Source organism: Tamandua tetradactyla, chromosome 24 (genome assembly GCF_023851605.1).
Source record: "Tamandua tetradactyla isolate mTamTet1 chromosome 24, mTamTet1.pri, whole genome shotgun sequence".
In the NCBI taxonomy this organism is placed as follows: Eukaryota; Metazoa; Chordata; class Mammalia; order Pilosa; family Myrmecophagidae; genus Tamandua; species Tamandua tetradactyla.
This window is the reverse complement of record NC_135350.1, coordinates 56,262,325-56,288,501: the sequence shown is the minus strand read 5'-3', so window position 1 is coordinate 56,288,501 and position 26,177 is coordinate 56,262,325. Positions and strand designations below refer to the sequence as shown.

Below are 26,177 nucleotides of genomic sequence, written 5' to 3'. Positions count from 1 at the left end.
ATAGCAGACCAATCAATTGGAAATATCTAGTAAGTTGATTTTTAAATACACCTTACATAATCTGTATCAAAAGTGCAGATTGAGAATACTTGCTTGGGACTTTGGCAGCGAAGAACATAACTTAGTTCTTAATCTCTTAAGTGAAGAACAAGCATTCAACTCTAAGAGGATTCCATAGTGTGATCAGATGGAATTACTAGAATAGAACTCTTCCACTTAACAAATGCTCAATAAATAAATGTTTACTGAATAAACATAAGGGAATATGATAAAAATAATAGGTTGTATGCTCAAGAGCAGTTTTTATAAAATGTTAATACAACCAAATTTTTCAAATCAGAAAACTGATCAAAGTAGCATTTTTATTCCACAATGTATTAGTTTTCTATGCAGAACCCCAACTAAAACCAGACAAGACCAACTCTAACGATGCTCCTAAATAAAAAATAGTGGAACCAGAACATACCATGACTCAAATAGTGAAAAAACACATTTTTCCCAGATGTAAATGACAATTTAAGAACAGTAAATCAAACCTAAAGACCCCAATGGGATTATCTTTCAACAGAAGTATTGGCTGGAGTTCATGAGAGAGGAGCTTTTCAGTATCCTATAATTCTATGCACTACCCCCATTCAAAACCATAGGTGGTAGAAGTACACATACAGAAGGAAAGATCAATTTATATCTATCTATCTATCAATTTATGATTAGGAATTATGTATCACCTTTGAGTTTTAATAATATGGAAGAAAACATACAACGGCATTTGAAGGAAGCTTTTTTTTTTAACTTTAAATCTGAGGCGCTTGAAAGCATGAATATCAGAGTTAGGAAATGCTAGCAAGAAAGGAAGGAAATGATATTATATTGCTGGGAAGTAGTGTTAACCTTTTTAGAAAATATTCTGGAAGTGTCTATAAGTTTAAAAACACACTGACCCATGCAAGAAATTTATTCTGTAAAAATAAAAGCACAAAAAATATAAGGAAATAGGAAATAAGGATGTTTATTGCAGTATTATTTGCAGTGACAAAAAAAATGGGAACAAACTTACTATGGAATATTCTGCAGCTTTGTAATCACTTATCAATTGACAATATCCATCAATGACTGAGAGAGAAGACTGATATATTTGCATGATTCTATTTTTTTTTAAAGCACACCATCTGTAAATATGTCAATATTTATTCATTCAAATATTAACTGCCTAGTACATGTTAAGCACCATTTAGTAAGCATACATTCTACTAGTAGAGACAGACAAACAAGATAAACTAAGTAAAATTCAGTATTTAGATTAGACTATTAGAAACTGAAAAATAAAGCAGGTTTCAGAAGGTCACAAGAGTCTCTGTGGAGAGAAGACACAACGACACCTGAAGGAATATTTAAGGCAGAGGACAAAGCCAGAGTAAATGTTTTCCCGCAAGAGTGTGCATTAGCACTTTCAGAAATAGGAGGATGGTCAGTATGGATAGAGCAAAGTGACCAAGATGGAGAGTAATAAAAAGATAAGGTTATAGGAGTGCAAGGAGTGGTATGGGTGGGCAGCAGAAGATGTGTAGGATCTTGTTACCACACCAGGTTGTTAACTTTAGTTTCCTTACATTGATGTTTTTCTTTATCTTTGCATATTTCACAGTTAAAATGAGCACATTATTGTAATAAAAAAGAAGAGGCATCCTTAATAGAATATCTCCTAAAAGATGCTTCCTGCCTTTGTAATCTATAAGTATGCAGTAAAATTTCAAAATATATTAGGAAAGTTCTGCAAAAATAGGATATTTTAATACTTTAAAATGAAAAAAATAGAGGTAGAGTGGTAAATTCATTAAGGAGTTAAAAACAGGTTTTAGAATAAAAATCTTGGATGCAAATCCTAGCCTAGTTTGGCAGGTTACTTAATTTCAGTTCATTTCAGTTTCTCCATCTGTAATATAGAGGTAGTATTTTTACTGAGAAGACAAAAACAGTATGTATTCTATCAAACAACTTGATGCTATTATATGGTCTTGTATTTAGTAGGAATTAAATATAAGATGAAATTGAATACAAAAATAGGTTAAGTTATAGTACCTTAGTATATACAACATCTTCTTTCAAAACACCTACTCTTTTAAAAACTTCAATACACACATTTTTAAAATGAAGAACCTCCAACATTAAATACCTTTTTCCATAAAGTAAAAACATGTTTCAAATTTAAAACAGAATAAGATGCTCAGAATAATTTGTATTTTCTGTATGCAGAATGAAATCTAGAGCTTATAATGTGAAGTTTATGAAAAAGAACGGACCAAACTTGAGTCAAAAAAGGGCATACATGCTGAATTTACCACACTGATCTTTTCAGAAAAGGTGAAATATGACAGAATATATATTTCATAAGATTAAATGCCAATCACTTCTTTTCCTGCTATAATTATTATTTCTATTAGATTCTACAGTACAGTTATTGGGATAAAACTGGCTACAAGAGGGAAGGAGGAAGGAGCTAGTGGAAATGTCCAAACTATATGTTGTTTTGGAGTATTTTACTCCCCATGGGAATAGATGGGAATGATGCTGTAGTCTGCCTGAAAGAGAAAAGTACAAGAGAAGTCACCTATTTTAACAATTTACTCATTAAATACTTACTAGCTGGTTATGCCTTAGTAGTGCATCTGTATGTCTAATAAATCTGCCAGCAAAAAATTATAAGGTCTAGGATCAAAGAACTATAGATTTGGACAGGGGATTAAGAGTCACAATAAGACTAAATTTCAAAATTGGAAGTTAGCTTCTCTGACTTCCAGATCAGTACCAATCCTAAAATAAATTCTACTAATTTGATTATATTTCTTTTAGAAATCTCTGAAGTACTTATAATTCTCCTCACTATTTAAGTTAAACTTAGAGAAGAAACTATATATATAATTTAAAGAAAATAAAATCAATAAACAATAGATTACAAATAAGGAAGAGAAAAAGCTGGAGGAGAAAAGTGGGCGGTTTTCATATGTAGAGATAATCATTACCTTTTCCAAGTCTAACTCCTCTAACAAAATGCTGGCATTTTTGTTTGCTTCAGCAGCCTGTCTATCTTTGGCTTGCACTATTGATTCCATACAAAGATGGCACTTCTTCAGCATCTCCTACAATGAAAAATTAAGACATTTTCAGCCTCAAAAAAACAATTCACATCTAGAGCGATTCCTAAAAAGGTAAAGATCTTTATTAAGGTACTTAACATTAGCAGTGAAGATCAGTAGCAGGGGAAAAAAAGAATGCAAATGAAAACATAATTTAAAAGTTATATGTTTAAAAATATACAAAATCTAATTGAATGGCAGTTTGGAAAATTAATAGATTTACTCCTGTAATTTGCATATAGAAAATCTTATAGCAAATAACTGCAATAATTTGTGTCAAGCAATTAATGGGGCTAAAGAAATGTTCAATGTCAATCAAGAAAACTGATATGAAAAGTTAAAATAAGTTGGCAAGAACTGTTCTCAAATATTTAAGCTTTAAACCTTGTTGCTACAACTTCATGTGCAAGAACCAGGCATAAAAGAATCAGAGAGATAGGTACTTACACACTCTTCAAAGGGTTATTTCTTTATTAAGGACAAAACTTTATTATATCTTCCCTTCTCTCTCCCTTGAAAACTGCTATTGTCATAAAAGAATTCAGAGACAGGTTAAGTTGTTGATCTGGCTATGTTAAATAAAACTCGTGGGGAAAAGTTGCTCACTGTTGTATAATAACCTCTGAGAGAACATAATAGAGACATTATTAGATTTATTGGCCTCTGGATTTTCAGAGGCATGCATTATGATTTTAATCTAAGAACATATAAACATTTTTATTCAATTATCAGCATAAACCCAAAATTAAATGTCAATTTCAATGGGTTCTCTAATAGGATTTATTTTATCTTCCCCTACTCTCCCTACAAAAAAACCTAGCCAAGTCATTCTTATGAATTAGATAATTACTCCAATTTTATGTCATGTTAAAAACTTAAACGCATTTTTTGCCTGTGATTAAAAGTACTGCATTCATTTTTGCTTCGGAATAAAAAAAAATCCATTGGGCTTGCTAGTCCCAGAACAGATACCAGTCTGGATAAACACAGATAGGTAATAGCACTAATGAATAATAAGAATAATTGTTTTGAGTTGTTTAGTGCTCACATGAAAGTTTATCTCAAGTACTATTTTAAAACCTAAAGTAATTTTACCAGGGGGAATACTAGGTAATTGAAAAATAAGTGTACCAACCCTTTTTTCGGCAGACCTTTCACTTAGTATGGGATTCAAATACTTTAAAAGCAAAACAAAACAAAATAATATCCTTTGCTCATACAGTGAGATGAATTTGTACAATATATTACCTTATCAGTGATGGTTGCAATGTATCTCATACATTCAGAATCTGATGGAAACTGATTGACTTCTTTGACTAAGTAGCGCACCACCTTCACATGACCCTAAAAAATAGATATCAATGTCACACTGAAAACAGACTCTAACATGATTCAGAAAGTCTATACAGTATGTTGTAACTAAGATTCCCTTAATATTAGTGCCATAAATTAAAGACTTACTGGATATTATTTGTAACTAGAAGAAAAAAAAGCTTTAGCTTTAATAAATTAAATCTACGTTGGCCATTTCCACCCTACCCCTGCCCCAAATAAAGAACAACCTGACCTAAGATTCTAAACCAACTGAACAAAAAACAATCACCAAAAAATCACTATGAAGAAGTGATGTGGGGGAAGTATTTGGAGAGAAAAACAAACTTTTTCCTGATAACTCTCTAGAGATAAGCATCCTGTTTCAAACTTAAACATGAAAACAGTAGAGATAATTTTGAGAGAAACAATGCAATTGGATGCATAACACTATACTAGTTTGTGGGGAAAAAGATATAATATACTTTTCTAAAGCATGAGCTACGTGCTATGATATGGTTCACTGTAATATAGTTCACCCTCCTAAGTGAAATTCAAAGTCCATAGAGTAGCATTCAAGATTCTCTGCATTCTCTCCAATTTATTTTTGCCCATACTTTCTGTTCTATCACACAACATGTATAAGTCAGCCAGTCTGGAGAAATAGCTGTTTATCTTTAATATATTTCCTCTCTTTCTTCCTTTTCATCTGCAACTTTTAAAATTATCCCCTGATGATCTCTTCCAACACTTCTACAGTATTTGGTTTAAACTATTTACATGGCACAGCTCACAGTTGTCTGGCTTTGGGTATAGGCTTTACCTCCCCTATTAAATCACATATTTGTAACTGTGCACCCTGTATACTTATATCCCAACCATTACAGTTGTATATGCTAGGTACTCAAAAAATAAATAATAGAATGAATACAAAAGAGTATAATAGATAATCACCATTTTAAAGGCACTAAATGTGTTATTTGGAAAGATAAAAAACATACATGTTAGTATTAACAAGATATGTATTTGTCAGAATGAATAAAATAAAGATTGTAGAACTTCTACAACACTAGGAGATCAGAGATCACAAAATAAGCATGTTGAGCAATATGGGAAAAGTTTGTGTAGGAGGGGGGATTTAAACTTTACCTAAAGAACAAGTAATTTTGGAAGAATGAGGAAGGATGTGGACATTCCAGAAGAGAACAAAGGTGATGTGAAAGGATAGGTACAAAGAAAAGACCAAACAATGAGGAAAAAGACTCTACAGTAGGGATTCACAATGGGAGATGAGGTCTGAAAATACTAGATTGTGATGTCTTTGAATACCAAACTAAGATTGGATTTCAAATGATTATAGAGACCGGGGTTCTTGAAGAGGATACTATCATAGTGAAAATTTTAGGCTGGTGAGAATAAGCATGTGATCGGTGAGAGGGGAAAAAAGTGTCAATGACTAGGTAGTCTAGAATACCCAGTGAAGAACAGTAGTCAGAAAGAATAACAGAAAAAGGAAGAGTTGATTTCTCACAATTTATAATTAAAAGCTTTTCAATACAATAAAACAAAGAATCTATAGGGAATTTCACACACATACATGAGAATAAGAAGACTCAAAATGATAGTGCCTGAAAGTAATTTGGTTTTCCTAATTGCAAGTTAAAATAGCATTTAAGAGATCTGTGTAATGTTATCAACTGAATCATTAAGTGAAATGACTTATACATAGCTCTGTGCTAGGTACTATAGAAAGATAACATGTATTTCTTGCTTTCAGAAGTTCTTATTTCTACTTTTAAATGTAGTATACTCAATTTCTAGTAGTTGCAAAATACTGGGAGTCAGGTTTTCATAATTTAATTCCCTTTTCTCCTAATAATTATAGTAAATGATTAAAGTAAAATCAAATTACCTTAAATTTTCTGTTATGGTAACAGAAAAATAACAGTGGGAAAACACGGAAGTAGCCCCAATTAGTTATTTTTCATTGGTTCTATACTATGTAAAAGGCTAAGATTGAAATCAAATTTTGAAAATACTATTACTACTTTTTAAAAGTTTATTTCACTTTGATGCCCAATATGAATAATATTAAAGGTTTTTCTGTATCTACCTTTCAATGTTGCCATCAGTTTAATTACTGCTTTCATTATAGCTGTTAATGGAAAATCTTCACTAATAACTATGCTCTTCCTGGCATAAGTGAAAACATTACATGCAAATGAGGGGGAAATAAAATCCTCTACCTTTCTAAATGCTGCCATAAGAGGAGTTATCTTGCGGTTATCTGCTGCATCCACATCTGCACCTGCCTGCACCAGTAACTGAACAACATCTAGGTGTCCACCATTTGCTGCTAGCCACAATGGAGTGTTCCCCTTTTTGTTACGTACATCAATATGAGCGCCCCTAAAAATGAAATGACACAGTTATCAATGTCTTAAGTAAAATGAAGCAACACAGACAATTATAAAAAACTATTAATTTATGAAAATATTTTGTAAAGGTGAAAGTAGTCTTTAACATTCGACGACTAAAGTACATTTTTCCTTCAATTACAGTACAGACTTTCCTGACATCAAATTAAAAGCACTTCTTTAATAACTGAATTACTTACTATTTCCTTTTCTTATTTAAAATATGACCCTTTTTGTATAATTCTGAGATTCTGAGTTTCCAGTTCTGAAGAATGTGAAGTTCTTTAGTGGAAGATAAAAAGTGTATCCTATTCTCATATACTATATGAAACATACTTCCTAGAGACACAAACAGTATTCTCTGAGGCAATCATATCTGTTTCAGATTATCATACATTTGTAGCATGTGACTTCAAGAAAAAATGAACCTAGGACTAACATGTAGATTTAGCACTGAATGGGCATCATGGTTTGTCATAAGACTTATGGTGAATGATAGCAGTTGATAGGAGCTATTCCTAATAGTATTCCTAATACTACCACTTAGGACACCATCACAAGTTCCTTTAAACTGCTAAGTAAGTAACAAATCCAACTAAACAGACGGGGATCTTTGGAAAACTGACAGGCAACCTCTACTGAATCCCTTACCTCCACCCTCTATCCTGGGTCCTGTATGAAACCTTGAACACTTCTATAACTGCCACTTACAAGCCATAATCACTGTAAAGAACAAAATCAACAATGAAGCCTTAGGTCATTGCCAGACTTCAAGTAATACTCCTTGGAAAGCTCAAGTTGTGTGGAGACATGGGTATAGATGACAAAGTTAGATATTCAAATAGCTTATTATAGTACTTTAAAAGCATATACATGAACAAGGAAAGGAAAACAAATAGGTTCAGGTTTCAGTGAAACAGATCAAACAATATAGCATAGCTCTGGTTAGGTAAAATACAATGGAAACAGGTTTAACAAAAAATGGGAAGAATCACAACTGATTTTTTAATAATACAACTTCCCAGAGAGAATGGCAATCACCAGTAACATTCTGTCCATATTTGAAGGGTATGGTGCAATCATACCTGCCAATGAGAAGCTCACAGAATTTATAATGCCCTTTATCTGCTGCTATGGTTAAAGCTGTATCTCTTGAGGAGGGCACCGGAGGGGCATTAACATCAGCACCTTTATCCAAAAGAACTCTGCCCACCTCTGCATATCCACCAGAAGCAGCTTCCATTAGTGGTGTGAGTCCAGTCTACATTTGGTGGAAAATAAAAACAATTTGTAGGTAAGGAACTGGAAAGAGCTAATATGTTTAAGAATAACAATCTAGGGAAGCAATATAGTAGAGTGGTTACAGAGATTCACAACTGAATGTCAGTACTGACACTTATTAGCTAGCAGAAGGTGTAAATTACTTAGCTTCTTGGATATACAGCCTGATCTATTTATGGAAGATAATTCTACTTAATCCTAATGGCACCGTTGTATAAAAAATATGCATAAAATACAAACACTTGGCATACAGCTGGCATTCAAAAATGTTCCTCTCCTTTCTCATTCATAAAAGTACATATTTTCCATCTCAGAGTCCCAATAAATGTCTGTTGCTTCAAGAGTTAATGTTTGATTGAGTCATTATAAAATACTTTCTGATGAAATATTTAGGTAGGTCATGTTACTAGGAAGTAATAAAATTATAATAAACAATATTGCTACAGTACACCTTAAATATCAAAATAATAAATCCATGCGCAAATCTCAGATATTTTCTTACCTTAGCTCTGTGTTCAACATTTGCTTTTCTATCAAGCAGAAGACTAACCACTTCAGTTCTTCCTTGGAAACAGGCTAAGGTAAGGGCAGTGTTCCGATTGGTTTCTATTTGAGCATTTATGTCAGAACCCATGTCTAACAGGAGTTTAACGGCAGCTGTGTGCCCATTCATAGCTGCTAGCATCAGAGGCGAGATGCCCAATTTGCTACCAGTTCTGGGATAGAAGTGGAGGAGAAAAGAAAAATAATCATTTTAAATGATCCCCCCCAAGACTGAATGTTAATATAGAATTCTATTTCAGAAGTTAAGTTCTTTCTTGGTAGCATCAATTAATATAAATAAATAACCATGGTTCTCAACCTAATAGGTCTCTGAGTTACTATGAAGACTCCAACAGAAATCTTTTACCACCCAGAAATAGAATATATTCTGTACTAAATTCAACATAATGATCTGAGCTGGAAAGACACAAGTTTTTACTAAGATGGATTTGCATGCTTGATATAAACTCATAAGGAAGACGTGTTATACTTTTGATATCTTAAGAAATAGAGTAACTGATATTCTCTAAGCCAACATGTTTTTCAATTTCTAAATTGGCATTAAAAACACAGATGCTCCATAAATATGTTTAACATAATACTCTTACTAAATAAAGGTCTTATAAGAGGAATAGAACTTGCCTAGAATTAATCTCAGCTCCTGCATTTAGTAATATTTTGATAATGTTCACATAGCCACCAGAAGCAGCCAAGCTTAGAGGTGTGTAATCAGAAACATTCCTGTGCTCTTTATTTGCCCCTCGAGCTAGTAGTAGTTCCACAACCTGGAAAGGAAAAAGAAAAAAAAAAGTTTTCTTCTCAGGTGAGATAATTTTCAAGTTATATATTTCTGATTACTCCTTTTTTTTTGGTAAAGTGTATGACAAAAGAAGGGGGCATCCCTTCTTTATTCCCTACAATAAAGACAGCCTCAAATGACAGCAAGAGGTTTTATAAACTAAGAAAGAGAGAAATTAAATTAAAACTAAAACTAAAACGTTTAGCAATCTGTTGAAATGGTACAGAAGTTCTGCACCTCATGTGTCATGTGCCAGAATGCTATTTTAGAAAAAGTATTTCTGTATTATTATACCACACAGTGGTAAACAGAGTATGTGAATTTATGTAGGTAAATGTTTAAAATATTATTTTGACTTTTAATCAATAACAAATGTTCAAAAGAGAAAAACCAGAATAAAGCTAACACATTTCTTCCAACATTTTATTGTGAAAAATTTCAAATATACAGAAAAGTTGAAAAACACTTTTATAGCAAACACCAGTATACTCACCACCTACCACTATTATTCTACTATGCTTAATCACATCTACTTTCTGTCCATCCTATATTTTAATACATTTCAAAGTAAAACGCGGGGGTCTATAATTTCCTCCATATATTCAGCATGTATGTCACTAATTGCACTATACTGTTTCAGTTTAGGAGAAACTTACTTAATATATGAACCTTACTTAATATATGCTCAAACTTTAATATATGCTCAAAACTGAAGTTTATATTCAGGCCTTTTATTCACCCATGCCTCTTGACAGATTAGTTTATCTGTTTTAGATATTCATATAAAATCACACAGTAAGTCTTTGCTTAAAGCTCCTTGCTCAGTATACTGTTCTTATAGTCTTACAGTCATTTGTGTGGGGTTTTTCAGTTCTTTTTATCGTGTAGTATTCCATTGTATACATATACTATAGCTTATCTATTCTACTGATGGACACATAGACTGTTTGCAGTTTTTGGCTATTATGAATAAAGTTGCTAAGAACATTCTTAAAGAAATGTTTTCATTATTTACAGGTTCCACCTAGTAGAACTTCTGGATGTACTGTATAAGAAACTACCAAAACTTTTCTCAAAGTAGTTGTACTTTTTTATGCTCCTATCAACATGGCATAAAAGTTCTGGTTGCTCCGCATCTCATCAAATTTGGTGCTGTCAAGCCTTTTTAATTTTAGTGATTCTAGTGGGTGGGTGGTATCACACCAGAGTTTTAATTTGCCAAATGGTATTATAGACTTTTATTTTATATTTCAAGTAGAAAATGCTAATCAAATTTCTAAAGTTTTCTCAAATCCATTCTGCAAAGATTACAACGAATCTTATTTATATCTCTCAGAGAAAATATTCTATTCTTAAAATGTAATAAACATTCAATATAAACCAAATTAATGTGTAATATTACAGAAAAATGATGATCTAGTATTTTACAAATTATTTCAAAATACTTAACTATTAAAATAACAAAGCAAAAAAACAGCACTGTAGGTAAAATTATCACCTATAAATTACCTAAGACCTGAACGACTTCTATAACTAGTTATCACCTCATCTGTCATATTTTAATAAGAATACATAATTCATAAAGATTACAGTGCCCTATAGTCTTTAATATTACTTTAAATGAGAGAAATCTTTTTTGATATCACAATGAAAAATTTGTTATTACGTAAAGGAAATATTATTCCAAACCACATAATGTTTGAAAATTTCAGTTAAGGCAAAATATTTTATTTTGATTACATTTCAAAACAAAAGTAATTACATTTCTGACTGGTATTTTACCTGAAGCTTTTCAGTTAAATGCTGCTATTTAACTATAAAAATTTATGTCACCAATTTCCACTGAAGAGGATCTCTCTAAAATTCTTTAGTGGAATAGAATTAATTCATCAAATTAAATACTTTTTTTCCTTTGAATGCTGTCTGCCGGGGGTCACATTTCATTCTTTTTCCATGTGAGTATCCCCTTATTGCAGCACCATTTGTTGAATTTTTATTTTGTTTACCTTTTCGTTTGCTTGTTTGTTTGGGAAGTGCATGGGCTGGGAATCAAACCCAGGTCTCCCGCATGGCAGGTGAGAATTCTACCACTGAACAACTCTCACACCCCCCTAAATAATTTATTTTTGACTATGTTACCTATTATTTGGTTTTAAATCTCTTTAATATAACAATTACCTCTGCCTTGGCTTATGGAACAAAAATGATACAGATGTATTCAAGCATAATAAAAAGGACAACTTTATGATAATCAGGATGGTTAAAGAAATAAAAACTCAAAAGTATACTGGCATCCATCCTTTCATCTACGGTATGGACAGATGAGTAAAAAACATGAATTAGAAATAAATAAAAGGGGGAACAAATGTAAAAGCAAATTGGGTAGAGGGAAATACTGGTGGTCAGTGAGAGGGAGGGGTGAGGGGTATGGTATGTATAAGTTTTTTCTTTTTATTTCTTCTTCTGGAGTGATATAAATGTTCTGAGAGATGATAATGGTGATGAATATGCAACTATGGGATGACATTGTAAGCCACTGGTTGCACAAGTATGTAATGTTCATACGTTAAGAATGTTCATGTTGTATGTTGATTGGTTTTATTAATAAGTAGTTCAGTGGTAGAATTCCCCCCTGTTATGTGGGAGACCTGGGTTCGATTCCCAGCCTGTGTACTTCCCCAAAACAAAACAAATAAAAGAAATCAACAAAAACAAAGAAAAAATTCAACAAATGGTGTTGCAATAAGGGGATACTCACTTGGAAAAAGAGTAAAATGTGATCCCCACCATACAGCAAACAAAGAAAAAAAAAAAAAAAAAAAAAGATGGACCCTGTACTTCCAAAAATTAAAAAGAAATAGGGAGAAGTTTCCTGGTGCCTGCCCATGAAAAAAAATGTAACAGGGAGAAGATTATGACACCCTAGCTACCACTTACCCTACTCTTTCCCAGTGCACTGTGGCACTAGCCTGAGCTCCCATTGCAGGTTCCTGGCCTTGTTCTGGAGGGAGCAGAGTAACCTTATGTATAACTGGTGTGTCTGTAGGTCTCTGCCAGTCTATTTAGTGACCACCACAAAGACTGAACCGATAAACTCCTCTCTGGTTTGCCCTTCCAGTATTTGACCTGCAGGCAAGTAAAGGCAGTGCAGAGAGATAAATTTATAGTTCTAATGCTTACATTTAAAAAAAGAGATCTCAGGGTGGGCCACAGTGGCTCAGCAGGCAGAGTTCTCACCTGCCATGGCAGAGACATGGGTTCGATCCCCAGTGCCTGCCCATGCATTTAAAAAAAAAAAAAAAAAAAAAAGACTTCAAATAAGAGACCTAATTTCATAATTAATTTCATAATTAGACCTAATTTCATAACTGGGATTTCATCAAAATTAGAAACTTCTGTGCAAAGGACTTTATCATGAAAGTTAAAAAGACAATATACAGAATGGGAGAAAAATATTGGAAATCACCTATCTGATACGGGTTTAATATTCAGAGTATAATTTAAAAACTCCTACAACTAAGCAACAAAAAGACAAACATCACAACTAAATAACTGGCAAAAGACTTGGAGATGCATTTTCCAAAGATATACAAATGACCATAAGCACATGCAGAAATGCAAATCAAACCACAATTTCATACTCACTAGAGTGGATTCTATTTTTAAAAAAGAGAACACAAATGTTGGAGAGGATGGGAAGAAACAGGAATACTTGTCCATTGTTGGTGGGAATGTAAAATATTGTAGCCACATGGGAAAAGAATGTGGCAGTTTCTTAGAAAGTTAAGTATATAATTAACTAACCTGGCAATTTCATACATATACCCACAAGAATTGAAAGGAGGGACTTGAACAGATATTTATACACCAATGTTCACAGCAGCATTATTCACAATTGCTCAAAGACAGAAGCAACCCAAGTGTCTATCAACTGATAAATGGATAATCAAAATATGATATATGCATACAATGTACACTGGAAAGCAGCTGTGAAAAGAATTCAAGTTCTGATATATGTGACATGGATGCACCTTAAAGATGTCATGTTGAGTGAAATAGGTCAGACACAAAAGGTCAAATACTGTAGATCTTACTGATATTAAAGGTATAATATGTAAATTCATCGAGTCAGAAGCTAAAATACAGTCATCTGGGTATGGGGTAGGGATAGGGAATAGGGAGCTAATGCCTAATAGGTACAGAGTTTCTGTTTGGGGTAATGGAAAATTTTGGTAATGGACGATGGTGGTGGTAGCACAAACACTGCGATTGTAATTAACTTCACTGAATTAGATACTTGAATGTGTTTAAAAGGGGACATTTTAGGTTATATCTGTTAGCCCGGATAAATTAAAAGAAAAAGAAGACTGTATAACACAAATAGTGAACCCTGAAGTAAACTGCAGTTAAGAGCACAATTATAATAATAGTCTCATCAATTGTAACAAAGATACCACACTAATGGCAAAGTGTTAATAATAATGAGAACAGCAGGTGTGAGGGGTTTACGGGAACTCTGTTTTCTGTAAACCTACAACTTCTCTAGGAAAAATTTTTTAAAAATTTGGTTGATTTGGTGATATCCTTGTTTTATTGAGGTATCCAAAGAAAAGAAAGGAGAAAAAATCTTAAGCCAAGTAGGAAACTGATCTGGATGCTTTTAGGGTGTATTTTAAATCTAAGATTCAGTAATTCTCTGACTGAGAACTTGTGGCCAATAATCTATAGCCAGAATATCATGGTTTATTAAAAGATTTCTATGCAGTGTACACAGGATTGAATTAAAAAAAAAATTAGACAACCAAGCTATTTTTTTTTCTTTATCACATGCCAAAGAAGACACATGGTGATTGTAAAGTTATAGTTTCTTGGGTCTACCTGATCATACCATTTTCCAGCATTCCAGAGAACCTTTCCTCTAGAGAGGTGAGAAAGGTTGGGAAAAATGAAAAGGAAGATGAGGTTTCTCAGAACAAATAAAAATGGAAAATTCTTAATTCCTTACCAAACATATACAAAGAGAAAAATAGAGGCTGAGCTTTTATGCTAGACACTCTAGGGAAGCAAAAGAGAGTAAACATAGACTCCGCTTACAAGGTGCTTACTGATTTACTGCCTTAATCACTCTGAAGCCTAAACGCAATTCGCAGGTATCCCTACAGCAAGTACTACTACTTTTAGATGAAGAGGATCCTAAACAATGTACAATTTTTCTGGGAAGACAGCTTATGTTAACACCGATACTTGTTCTTTTCCTAACAGATAACAGTTTCAATTACTGTGATAAATCTGAATGTCCAACTATTGTTCTGATAGAAAAATCATGTAAGTTAAAAGTACACATTTGCTAAACAGAAAGAAAAAAAAAAACTATACCTCCTGTCTTCCCCCAGAACAAGCCAAGGACAGTGGTGTGTCCTTAGTTCTTTCTGACTGGGCTTCAATGTCTGCACCATTGTCCAGCAATATTTCCACCACACCAACATGACCAGCTGTAGCAGCCAAGATGAGTGGAGTAAAACCTGGAGAAAAATAATGATCTTCTCACTAAATGCAAACAAAGGAAAAATACTGCTTTTCAATATACCTAAGCCCAAAGTAAGGCTAGAAGCAGTATTTTTTTACAGAACACAAACAATACAGAAAAAAAAGAACATTAATTAAAGAAGGCTCTACCTTTCTTGTCCCGATGTTCAATACTAGCTCCTCTCTCTAGCAGTGTTTGTACCAGTTCCTCGTGGCCACCAGCACAGGCTAGTGTTAGTGCTGTATCATGGTTACTCTCAGTCTGTAAAAAAGTAATTATTTGATTGGCTTATTAGATAATTTAGTAAGTTAATATTAATTACATAATATGCACATATACCAAATACACACAGATACAAATGTACCATTCTGCTATTTCAAACGTGAATATTAAGTTTGTTTCTCTTCATTAGTAGTCAAACCTGTGATTATTTTTAAGGTGACAAATAATACTTTGAGCTTTATGGGCTGTTTCTGAATCAAGCAGGAACAAAAAAAATATGATTTTCAACCATATACTGTTTTTAACTATATGATTTAAAAAAATACTGTGAACTCACTTTTTTTGCTTCTACTATATTGGAATAAACGTGGACTACATTTACATTTCTACCTCAAACAATCAAAAAAAGAGAACAAGGTATTTAAAATAATGGTGTTTAGGCAGTACGGACAGTGATCCCTGAGAACAGAAATGATTAACACAACTTACTGCCTAGAGAATTTCCAGGCTATAGTGCAGTCTCCCTAAGTTGAGAAGAAAGAATTCCAAGAGGTCAAGGTGGCTAGAATTCACAGGACACAATACTGGAGAGAGCAGCACAGAGAAGAGTACTCTGGAAATCTGTAGAGGGTTCCCCTTGATTCTTCAGCTGCGTTCTGATTAGGATGTGTGTGAGGTAACTATAAGAGGCCAGGGAAAGACCACCAGAAATGATCAGGCTGAACATCACCTAGAGTTCATGAAAGGCCAGGAATGGTTTGGTTCCTATCAGCCAGAGTGGGAAGACATCCAAAAACTTACTACATCAACTAAAATTCTCATTAGTGAAGTCAAATTAGCTGTTCTAGACCCAACTAACAAAGCTGAAAAACAATTCTTGAAATGAAAAAATCAAAATAGCTTAGCTGCTTTCTAGAATAAAGCCCCAATTATTTAAAGGAACACACACACAATAATAAGTATTTTGAGAAATATGAATTATTATAATTGAAATATAGTATGGTAGCAAGCTAAATCACTAGCTATAGAGATATGACACTACTTAGAAGCAAATTACTTCTGACTTCTGCTAATGATAGTGACTAGTACTGGATCTACCAGTGGCCACACTGGATAAAGGTCTGTCAAACTTTATATGCTAATATGCTTATGTAGCTTATTATCTAAGTTCTTATGTTTTTATTAATCTAAATTTGAACAAAAATTTAAACTTGTCCAAAAAGTTAACTACCAGTGATATGTTGCTATAAGCACTTGAATTATGATTAGTATAACTGAGGAACTCAATTTTTAATTTTACTGAATATTAATTGCATTAAAAACTTGATTAATTCAGCTTGAAAACTTTTAAGATTGTCTAAAACAACCTGGATAAGTGAATCTACTTCTTATCAATAATATCAACTTAGTATTTCCAACAAAATCCAAACTGAGATACAGTCTAACCAGGGTGACCAACCATGTCTCTGGGATGTGGAGCCTTTGATGCTAAACCAGAAAAGTCCCAGGCCAAATAGGATGATCTGATCACCCTAAGTGATGGAAAAAAAATTTTTTAATGGAAAATACTTCAGTAACATTTTGTATTGATTACATGTTAAACAATGTATGGATATATTATATGGATGTATTAAGTTGAAGAAAACATATTCTTTAAATTCCTTCCATCTATTTCTTTTTACTTTTAAGCCATCTTTTCTTATTTGCACATATGCACCTTTATTACAGCACTTTATCCTCAGTGTGCTTTGCACTAATATTACTTATATGTTTATCACCCTCAGAAGACTAAATTCTTAGAAGGATTTGTCCTATGTGTGTTTGCTTCTGCACCTGTAAGTGATGGTCTACCAAGGAAACAAAAGTTATGCCAAATGTCATCAGCTGTAAAGGATCATAGATCCAAAGACTTTTACTACTAGAACAAAGGACTAGATACATATATATTATGTTTATTATAATTATATTATTGTATTTATATATTATATTTATATAATGTACGATATTTATGCAATAAATATAAAAAGCATATACTTCTCTAATGTCAATAACTTTAAAAACAAAACTCCATTGTAAAAAATGAATAATGAGACAAAAGGCAGAATCAATAGTCAAGAAATAAGAAAAAGCCTACTAGGCAGTGATGAAGAAGGGAGACCGCAAAAGCTGCTCTGCAGAAGAGGCTGGCAGAGAGCAGAGCTACTGACTGCAGAGATCAGGGATGGCCACAGGGGACAGATGCACCAACTACAACAATGGAGAAGCACATGAATACTTAAATGAGCCACTGCTCTGATTGCATTATAGTATTTGATCTTCATTTCAGGTTCAAAAGGATGGAACTATTAGGTCTGATTTCAAAGAAAAGGAGACAGAGGCTTAGATAAACAACTTTCAATATTCACACAAGTTAATACCGTTAGGGATGGGCTTAAAAGAGCAAGAGGATCTTCTTAACAATAAAACCCTCCAGTCTCCACATCATGAAGCACCTGAAGGTAAAGCAGACTAAGGTCAATACAATGTTAAGCTTATCTGCTTTATATATTCTCTACATTAGGGTGTAAACAATCAGCAGAAGAGTTGAGTTTATGATGAAGTTGAATTTTAAACTTCTAGGGGTTAAAGAGTAATTTAAGAGAGCTGTGAATGAAGAGCTATAGACAAAATTTTAAAAGATAAGTACCAGAAATTTTAGTAAATCAAAAAATTTTTTTTCATATTAGAAAACATCAATTCAACTCACATTCATTAAGTACTTTTATATTCAAAGTACTCTTCTAAGTATTCTAGGGTAGACAAAGTTGAATAAATACAGAGTCTGCTAACTAGGAACTTACTGATTACAGGTCAAATTAAGGTTTAAGTTATGAAAGAAGTATAAACATGTTTATACTTGTAAGAGTTTAAGAAAAATATATTTAAGCTGAGAAAGGAGAGTTGGTCAAATTCCTTATTGAATTTAAAAGTGTAGTTCCATTGCATTTCCGCATTACAGAAAAACTAAAGCAGCTAATCCTATTAAGACAAAAATGAAAATATTTAAAAGATTCTGAAGCAAGGTCCCCCTACAAACACACATCACACAATCTCAAAATGGTAAGAGATATGCCCCTGCTTCACAATAAACTAAGGAATAAATTAATTGAGAAGTGTCGGTTAAAATGAACAATGATTGATAAAATACAGGAAAAATAGATGTTTTATATCATTTTCAAAGAAGTAATAACAAATAAGGTAATGATTTTCTGGAAAGCAAAGTACCACTTAAAAAGATGGATCCTTTGTTGCAAACTATATTGCACAAGATCAGTTATGTTATGCCCGTGGTTTAGGAAACCACATTCTTTGTAGTATATTTAGGAGAAAGTTCAAGACCTGAAGAGGAAACAGGTACCCAGAGCTTTTTTAATCAGCTCATCTTAGCTAATTTAATTTCCATTTAGCCTAAGGCATAATAAAATTTACCATTCCATCCCATAACAGATGTTCTTATGAAGTGTGTGGCTTACAGAAATAACAAAATTATATTCAATTTGTAAAAAATATTCTATAAGAAATGTTCTACCATTGATCACGGGGTTGTATGCACAACTATGTGGTGATACTGTGAGCCAATGATTGTTTATTTTGGACAGTTTGCATGGTAGGTGACTGTATCTCAATAAAACATTAAATATATATATGTATTTCCATAAATTGTCAGCATGACCATTAAATTTTACAAGAGTAGTACAAAGTACAAGGGCTGCAATTCTGTATGGCTTAATGTAATACCTGGATATATCCCAGGGTATTACATTAATGATAAAGTATTGGTAAAGTCTCTTGAGGGATGGGAGAAAAATACAGAACATTAAACTTTCCCACCTGGGAAACCCCTGATACTCTCTTAAACAGTAGTGAGTCCCAAGTTAATAGGCCAAGACTTTGATCTTGTAGCTTGCTCTTATGAAACTTATTCTGTAGCAGAAAAGCTAAGCATACCTATAATTATGCCTAAGAGTTCTCTTCCAGAGAACTTCTTTTGTTGCTCAAGACGTGGCCTCTCTCTCTCTAAGCCCAACTCTGCAAGTAAAATTATTACCCTTTCCACCCCTACACAGGACACAACATCCAGGGGTATGAGTCTTGCCCTGGCACAATGGGATCAACAATGCCTTCCTGACCAAAAGGGGGAAAAGAAATGTAATAAAATAAGGTATCAGTGTTAGTTAAGAGAGTTCAAATAGAGATGAGAGGCTATTCCGAGAGTACTCCTATGCAAGCCTCAGCTTGATATTGCTAATTGTCACGGTTTGGAAAACCCCAACCAACATCATTCCTTTAACCCTAACGAACGCCCAGGGCTCTATGTGAGACCCTACAAAAGATGCATGCATTAAGTTTACTCTTCAGAAACCTAAAATCTCCTGATGGTTCCTAGGCCAGATAAGTCCTGAAACCGAGAGGTGCCAGTTCCTCCAAGATATCAACCAGTTCCCTTCCTCTATCCCACACTGTCAAAACTCCTTTTCAACTTTATAAAAAATGTTAGAATGGGCATAGCTCAAATATCCCTAAAGACTGGGAGAAGGATCAAAGGAGAAGAAGGACTTATTACAGAAGTTAGGATTTAACAAATGAGTCTGACTGCTAAATCATTATATTGATATTTCTTTTTAGTCTCCAGTGTCTTGGAGTTAGAAGGAAAAACCTGAAATTGTGGAACTGCAACCCATACCAAACTTTTAAATCTGTTCTGTAACTACTTTTTAAGATGTACTTTGGAATTTATTGTGTTTTTGTATATATGTCACAATAAAAATATTAAGTTAAAAAGACTAGTTCAAAGTGAAAAAAATGGGAAAAAATCCTAAGATGGGGGAATATTAAAGGAAAAAATACTTTTTAATGAGCTAAAATGTAGCTGAAAACACATGCTTGTAAATAAAAGAGGTATTAATTACTCTCATAATAATTAAATTACTTTGAAAACTATGAGAACTAAAAGGACTGAAATTTTTAGACCTCCATAACCTTCACAATTTCAAATGCCTCACTCTAACGCAGTCAGGGATTACAGGTAAGCTTAAAGTAGGATACCACTTTAAGTTATTCAATAAAATAAAAATAATCAGTAAAACAAATAACCTACTTAAAACCTGTTCATGTGAATAAGTAGAATGCATATATTTTGAAGTAGAATGCTTTAACGGCAGCATATTACATACAATATTAATTCATTTTTCCTGGCCTCCTTAATATCTCTTGTTAATAAATTTTTATTATGAAATTATTCTCTATATTGCAAAATCAGGCCCATAAAAAGTGATTTATAGTTGTGTAACATAAGGTTTAAGGAACCTTATAAGGAAGGCTAATCCTGTCTTTAGTACTCTTCAAGGTCTAGAAATTAAAGCTATGGATTCCTGTCAATCCCTTTTTAAAATATCAGTTCCTGAGATGATCAACTAAAGGATTTTAAGGTGTGATCTTTTCCCAAGATTCATCAGCATTTTTAAAGGAGACTTATACACTCTTTTTGAGGCTTAAAAAAAATTGTGTTATTCCTTAAATTAAGACTTGATGTAAATATGTAGTATTGCCAAGGAAACAAGATGATGCAAAGATAAAACACATAACCCTTTCTCATCTATGTGGTAGACACATTTTCTATAATTTTCCAGGTTGATACAATTCATATTCAATGTTCATACCTAAGTATAGAGATTGAAAAACACCACCACCATTTATTAGCTGTGGGCAGTGTAGTTATTTCTTTACTTTGGGTCTCAGTTCCCTCATCTGTAAAAGGGGAATGATAATAGTTCCTACTTTATGGGTTGTTATAAAGATTAAAGAATATTGGCAAAGTATTAAGCACATACACATTAAGGTTTGTTAAACAAGTCAACAGACCAAAAATCCACATAATAGAGAGTGTTTAATCTTTCAAAACAGAAGATGAAACTTGGTATTAATTTTTTCATTATATTTAAGTCTGTTAAGATACAAAGTATTGGTATATATAAGTCAATATATCCATTAATGCAGGAGATCTCATGAAATTCTTTTTTTTTTAGTAATTAGAAAAAATTTTCACCAGCTAAAATGTCTGCTTTATCATATCATAAAAAGTAGTAAATTTCAAAAACTAATATAGAAATTAAAGGAGAAAACTGGTGAACTGTTATTTCTAAATACTTATTAATTTTTTCCAAAGCAGGAATTTTTTAGTGTCTAAGGTAAACACTACGGTAACCTCCATGGAATGGAATATAATTCATATTAAGCTAACCCAATAAATGAAAATCCTCAATGGAGATACCAAACAAAGGGGGAATTAATTTTAAGGAGCCACATTGAGAGTTCTTAAAACAGCATTTCTATTATATCTGTAGTGTAATTTATTTTTTAAAAATTATTTATATGAAACTTCTAAGAAATTAATCTATCATACAGTGATGGCTGGTTGAGTAGTATAGTCAGATAAAATGATTTCACCAACATATGATGATACCTCAAATTCAATGAAATCATGATCACATTTGGAGGACCTTTTTCTGTGGCTGTTTTGTTTGAAAACATTTCAAAAAAGAAATATATTTCTATTTTGTATTTTATTTTTACTTGTAGATCAATTCTTGACTCCACAAAAATAAGCAAAAAAGCTTGGGGGAAAGTAAAGCAAATTCCATACCAAGTTCAATCCAATTCTACAATGCTATCAACACTAAATGTAAATTATCATGGTTTACCATAGGAATGCCTGATTATTTTAAAAGAGGCTGGTTTTAGGATGGTAGTTAACAGTGGGTCAGACAAATCTGAGTCTGATTCCAGCTCCACAATTTCTTTGCTAAGTGGAACCCTCATCAGGGAAATGTGTAATAAACTACCTCATATAGTCATTCATTCTGATGATTAGATATTAAGTGCTCAAAAAGAAAAAAAAAGTTAATGTATATAAAACAATAAAACATTTGCAAAGTAAGCAAGAACAGAAATGAAATTCATTTGTGAGAGTGTCACTAAGAAACAGTTTAATAAAAAGGAGAGTTTCAATGTTAGTAGGTTAAGAGTATATGCCCTTAATCGTTTATATAGCACACTAATACACACATACATACTTTGCCTGAAACTCAGGTTTATAAAAAACTGGAATGTAAATTGGGGTAGCCAATGCGGAAAGCCATATGGTGATTCCTCAAAAAATTATAGAATTACCAGAAAATTCAGAAATTCCACTTTTAGGTATATAGTCAAAGTTAAAACCAAGTCTCAACAGAGACTGTTAAGTCTGTTAAGTAAAAAGCTAAAAAAGATAACTTGTACACCAACGTTTATAGCAGCATTATTTACAACAGTCAAAATGTGGATGCAACCCAAGTGTCTATCAACAAACAAATGGATACTCAAAATGTGGTACATACACACAACAGAATATTATTCAGAAATAAGAAAGAATGAAGTTCTGAAACATGCAGTAAATAGAAGAATCTTGAAAACATGCTCGGTGAAGAAAGCAAGACACATAAGGACAAATGTTGTATGATGTCATTTATAAGAGATGTCTAGAAATAGGAAATTCACAGATTCAGGAAGTAGGATAGAGGTAATTGGAGCAGAGGGAAGTGGGAGTATATGTTTGGTAGATATAGAGTGTCTGTAATTAAAACAAAACAAAAAAAAGAACCATTCACAAAACTATGTGTAACCTTTCCCCCCCTCTGCACAGTATTAATCAAAATAAAAAACCAAATAAACAGTAAACATTTCTCACTTTCAAAGAAGGCCATATACCCTTATCCTATTTAGCAGTCATCTTGGGTCTTTGTTCAAGACAAAACACCAGATATCTTCTCCATTACACTCTGCCTTAGATTTCACAGTAGATCAATTAAAAAAATTTTTTTTTTCGTAGTATCTCTCAAGTTTTCTAAAGTTAAACTCAAATAGTGTCTTTTAATCCCACATTATTTCTTCAGATAATCTGAACAGAGAAAAAGTATTCTCTACTCCCTGAAAATCCCTTTAACAGCTTAGTTTTACAGACTTATACTACCTTATTTAGAGCCCCAAAAACAGAATTTTCAAACTAAGATAAAATGCAATTCAGTGTATATGATACATAAAAATGTCTACAAATGTTAGTACTTCTTCTTTTACATGTGACCATTATTTTAAAGTTTATCTTCCAATTTAAGATTAGAAAATATACACTCATCTTAGACGGCTTAATTCTTTTTAGATCTCTTTCAAACTAGAATAAAATCCTTTTTAAATGATTATTTGATGGCCTTGGAAACCAGACCATCACAACATTTTAATCAGTAATAATCTCTATACTTTGTACTTTGTTTTTAAAATGTGGACTTTAATTTATTTGTAATTATGGCTTAAGTCCTTGCCTAGAGACAAGGCAGCCAAAGATGATTTAAATCAATGATGATGAGCATTATTTTTATGATGGCATAATTTCAGTTAAAAGTCATCTCTCCTGCACTTGGGGCTTACCTGTGCATCAATATCAATGGCAGGGTAGATAGGAAGCATGGCTGAAGGAGAGATGATAGGACTTGGAGTTGGAGTCTGAGGTTGGGAAATGGAAGCAGCGAGACTGTGGGTAGGAGTGTTGGACATTGCAGATGCTCTTCCACTGACTGCTGTTGAACAAAATAACTGCACTTAATAAGGATGAAACAGTATTAGGTAACAGAAAGAAATACTTATTAGAAAATATTTAGACTTTTTAAAACAAAATCTCTACAGGGAGACTGCTACAGCACTAAAACTCATTTTCCTGGTTATTTCTGACTTTGGAAAACCATCCAAAATTATAATGTATGAGAATAACCCATTTTCTAAATAAGCCACCTGGAAAACAAATTGCTCCTTCTTGTGTAGTCCCAAAACTGTATTTAAAATAATATTGAAAGCAAAATATTTTTATTTATTCAAATTAAAAATAAATGAAAAGTTGTCCATTATACTTTCCTAATTAGAAAAGCAATTAGAAACGGTAAAATAGTTAAGTTCAGAAAGGGAAAAATGTGATTTTTATTTGCCAATTTCATACCTTATATTCTAGCACTAATGAAGGTAATGTCACTGGGAAGGGAGAACTTTGCTATCCAATCATTTAAAACATCTCTTACTGTTTTATTAATTATGATTAGGGGGATAATATTCTGCTTGTAGCCCTCAGTATAACAGAATATTTCAATATAAAATTTGATCCTCATACAGAAATGTAGTTTTTCAAATGAAGAATTATTCTGAGGGGGGCAAAATTCTCAACAGTCAATTTAACATTAACACTAACTTATAAGGACAAAATTAAAAGATAATGGTAGATACAGAAATGTATGCACACAACTATCCTTCCAACATGAATTACTATTATAGTTTTAGGTGCGATTTTGCTATAATATTGCTTATCAAAATATGCAACTTAAGAAGGGGCTAATATTAGGTCAGGACTCAAGGTAGGAGAATTCTAAAGGTGACAGCACAGAAAATACTGTAGATTCAGCTGAGGGTACTTTATTCCCTCATCAACTCACTTCTGGACCGATATGTGAATATCATTCCAGTCATTTCCCCCCTCAATTAAAAATGTTATAGTATTAAAGTAGTGAGTGGCATTAATCTTTGAAGGGTCAACAATACTGAGGATGTGTGTTACCAATGTAGTTATCAACTACATCAGACAGAAAACAATCACGATTCACAACCGAGTATAAAATTGGGCAAAAGAGATTATGATCCTGTCAAGAACAAAACTGAAATTGATCTTATTATCACAATTATAAGCAGGTTTGTCAAGTAAGAAACCTATTGTACATGAAATACTTAGTTCAGGCACAAACATACACTATACATTATACCAACACACATTCTATAAGTATACACTTTTAAGTCACTTGAAGGCAAAGGAAAAACGAAGGAGGAAACAAAACAAAACAAAACAAAACACTATTTGAATCCTTAGGGATCCAGACCAATAGAAAAGGGCATGTGCTAACATAGTAAGTTGATTATCTAATGACTTTCATATTGTCATTTCACACCAACAGTTTTGTATGTTAAAAGGATCAAGATAATTTAAATGCACATAGTCTAAACATAAATTTCAAAATCATCAAATCTGTGATTCTAAAAACAGGATTTCATATTTTCCTTTTATTGGCCTGATTTTCACAAGTGAAAATGCTATAAATACAAAAGGTAGTTTAATAGGATAAACACCAGTCTTTTCAAATCACTGATTTTTATTTAATGATATTAAACAAGTAAAAAAAAAAAAAACCTAAGTTTCACTGCTAAATGACTAAATTATTATTCACATTTCACCTGAAATCATTTCTAAAATAGGGAATTTTCTTATTTTGGTCAAATTGGTTGTTCCTATCATTCACCTGGAAGGAGACAGAAAAAAATAAATTCTTCCACTTCATTTCATTTGGGGTGCCTATGAAACTGATTTACCATGAACAATTGTCATCCTTCTATTTGCTATAATTAAAAGTAGCAACTATAAATATGTAGGTACATGAAGGAACTATGGCACAGATCCTCACACAGGGGGACTTCATTTTAGGATTGAATTTTATGGAGGGAAAACCAGATGCTCAGCAAAGTTTAACATCAGGATAGGAAAGACAGAGCCTGAAACGACATCAAAGTCATGGTTTTAAAACTGGTTAAACAGGGAGCTGATTCTGCTTTGTCATGTATGGAGAACAGGGAAAAGAGAAAGTTTTGGACAGCCATATACTAGAGAGAGAAAAGAGATCGAACCTTGAAAGATCAGTTAATAAATGGCGAATGAGGAAAAGAATGAGCAAAGGCAATGCTGGAGGGAGGGAAGGAAGAATATGATCCTAATTAGGTTGTAACATATTAAGAAACCCCAAGAACGGAGGGAAAATTGTTACTAGTCAACTGAAAGAACCAAT

The 26,177-nt window shown here is 32.8% G+C and overlaps 1 protein-coding gene across 8 annotated transcripts in view; it reads right to left on the bottom strand.

Annotated features, from left to right (window-relative positions):
• The window catches only part of ANKRD17 (ankyrin repeat domain 17), a 164,688-nt gene that overhangs the window by 34,156 nt on the left and 104,355 nt on the right, over positions 1-26,177 (bottom strand). For 7 of the 8 annotated variants that reach the window (XM_077143195.1, XM_077143193.1, XM_077143200.1 and 4 more), the window contains 9 exons: positions 23,734-23,882; positions 15,162-15,273; positions 14,862-15,007; positions 9,329-9,471; positions 8,646-8,859; positions 7,948-8,123; positions 6,692-6,854; positions 4,383-4,478; positions 3,021-3,137 (listed from right to left, as the gene is read on the bottom strand). In XM_077143195.1, the coding sequence (XP_076999310.1) occupies positions 3,021-3,137; positions 4,383-4,478; positions 6,692-6,854; positions 7,948-8,123; positions 8,646-8,859; positions 9,329-9,471; positions 14,862-15,007; positions 15,162-15,273; positions 23,734-23,882 (1,316 nt within the window). The remainder of the gene's footprint in view (positions 1-3,020; positions 3,138-4,382; positions 4,479-6,691; positions 6,855-7,947; positions 8,124-8,645; positions 8,860-9,328; positions 9,472-14,861; positions 15,008-15,161; positions 15,274-23,733; positions 23,883-26,177) is intronic. The other variant, XM_077143194.1, reaches the window with a different exon arrangement.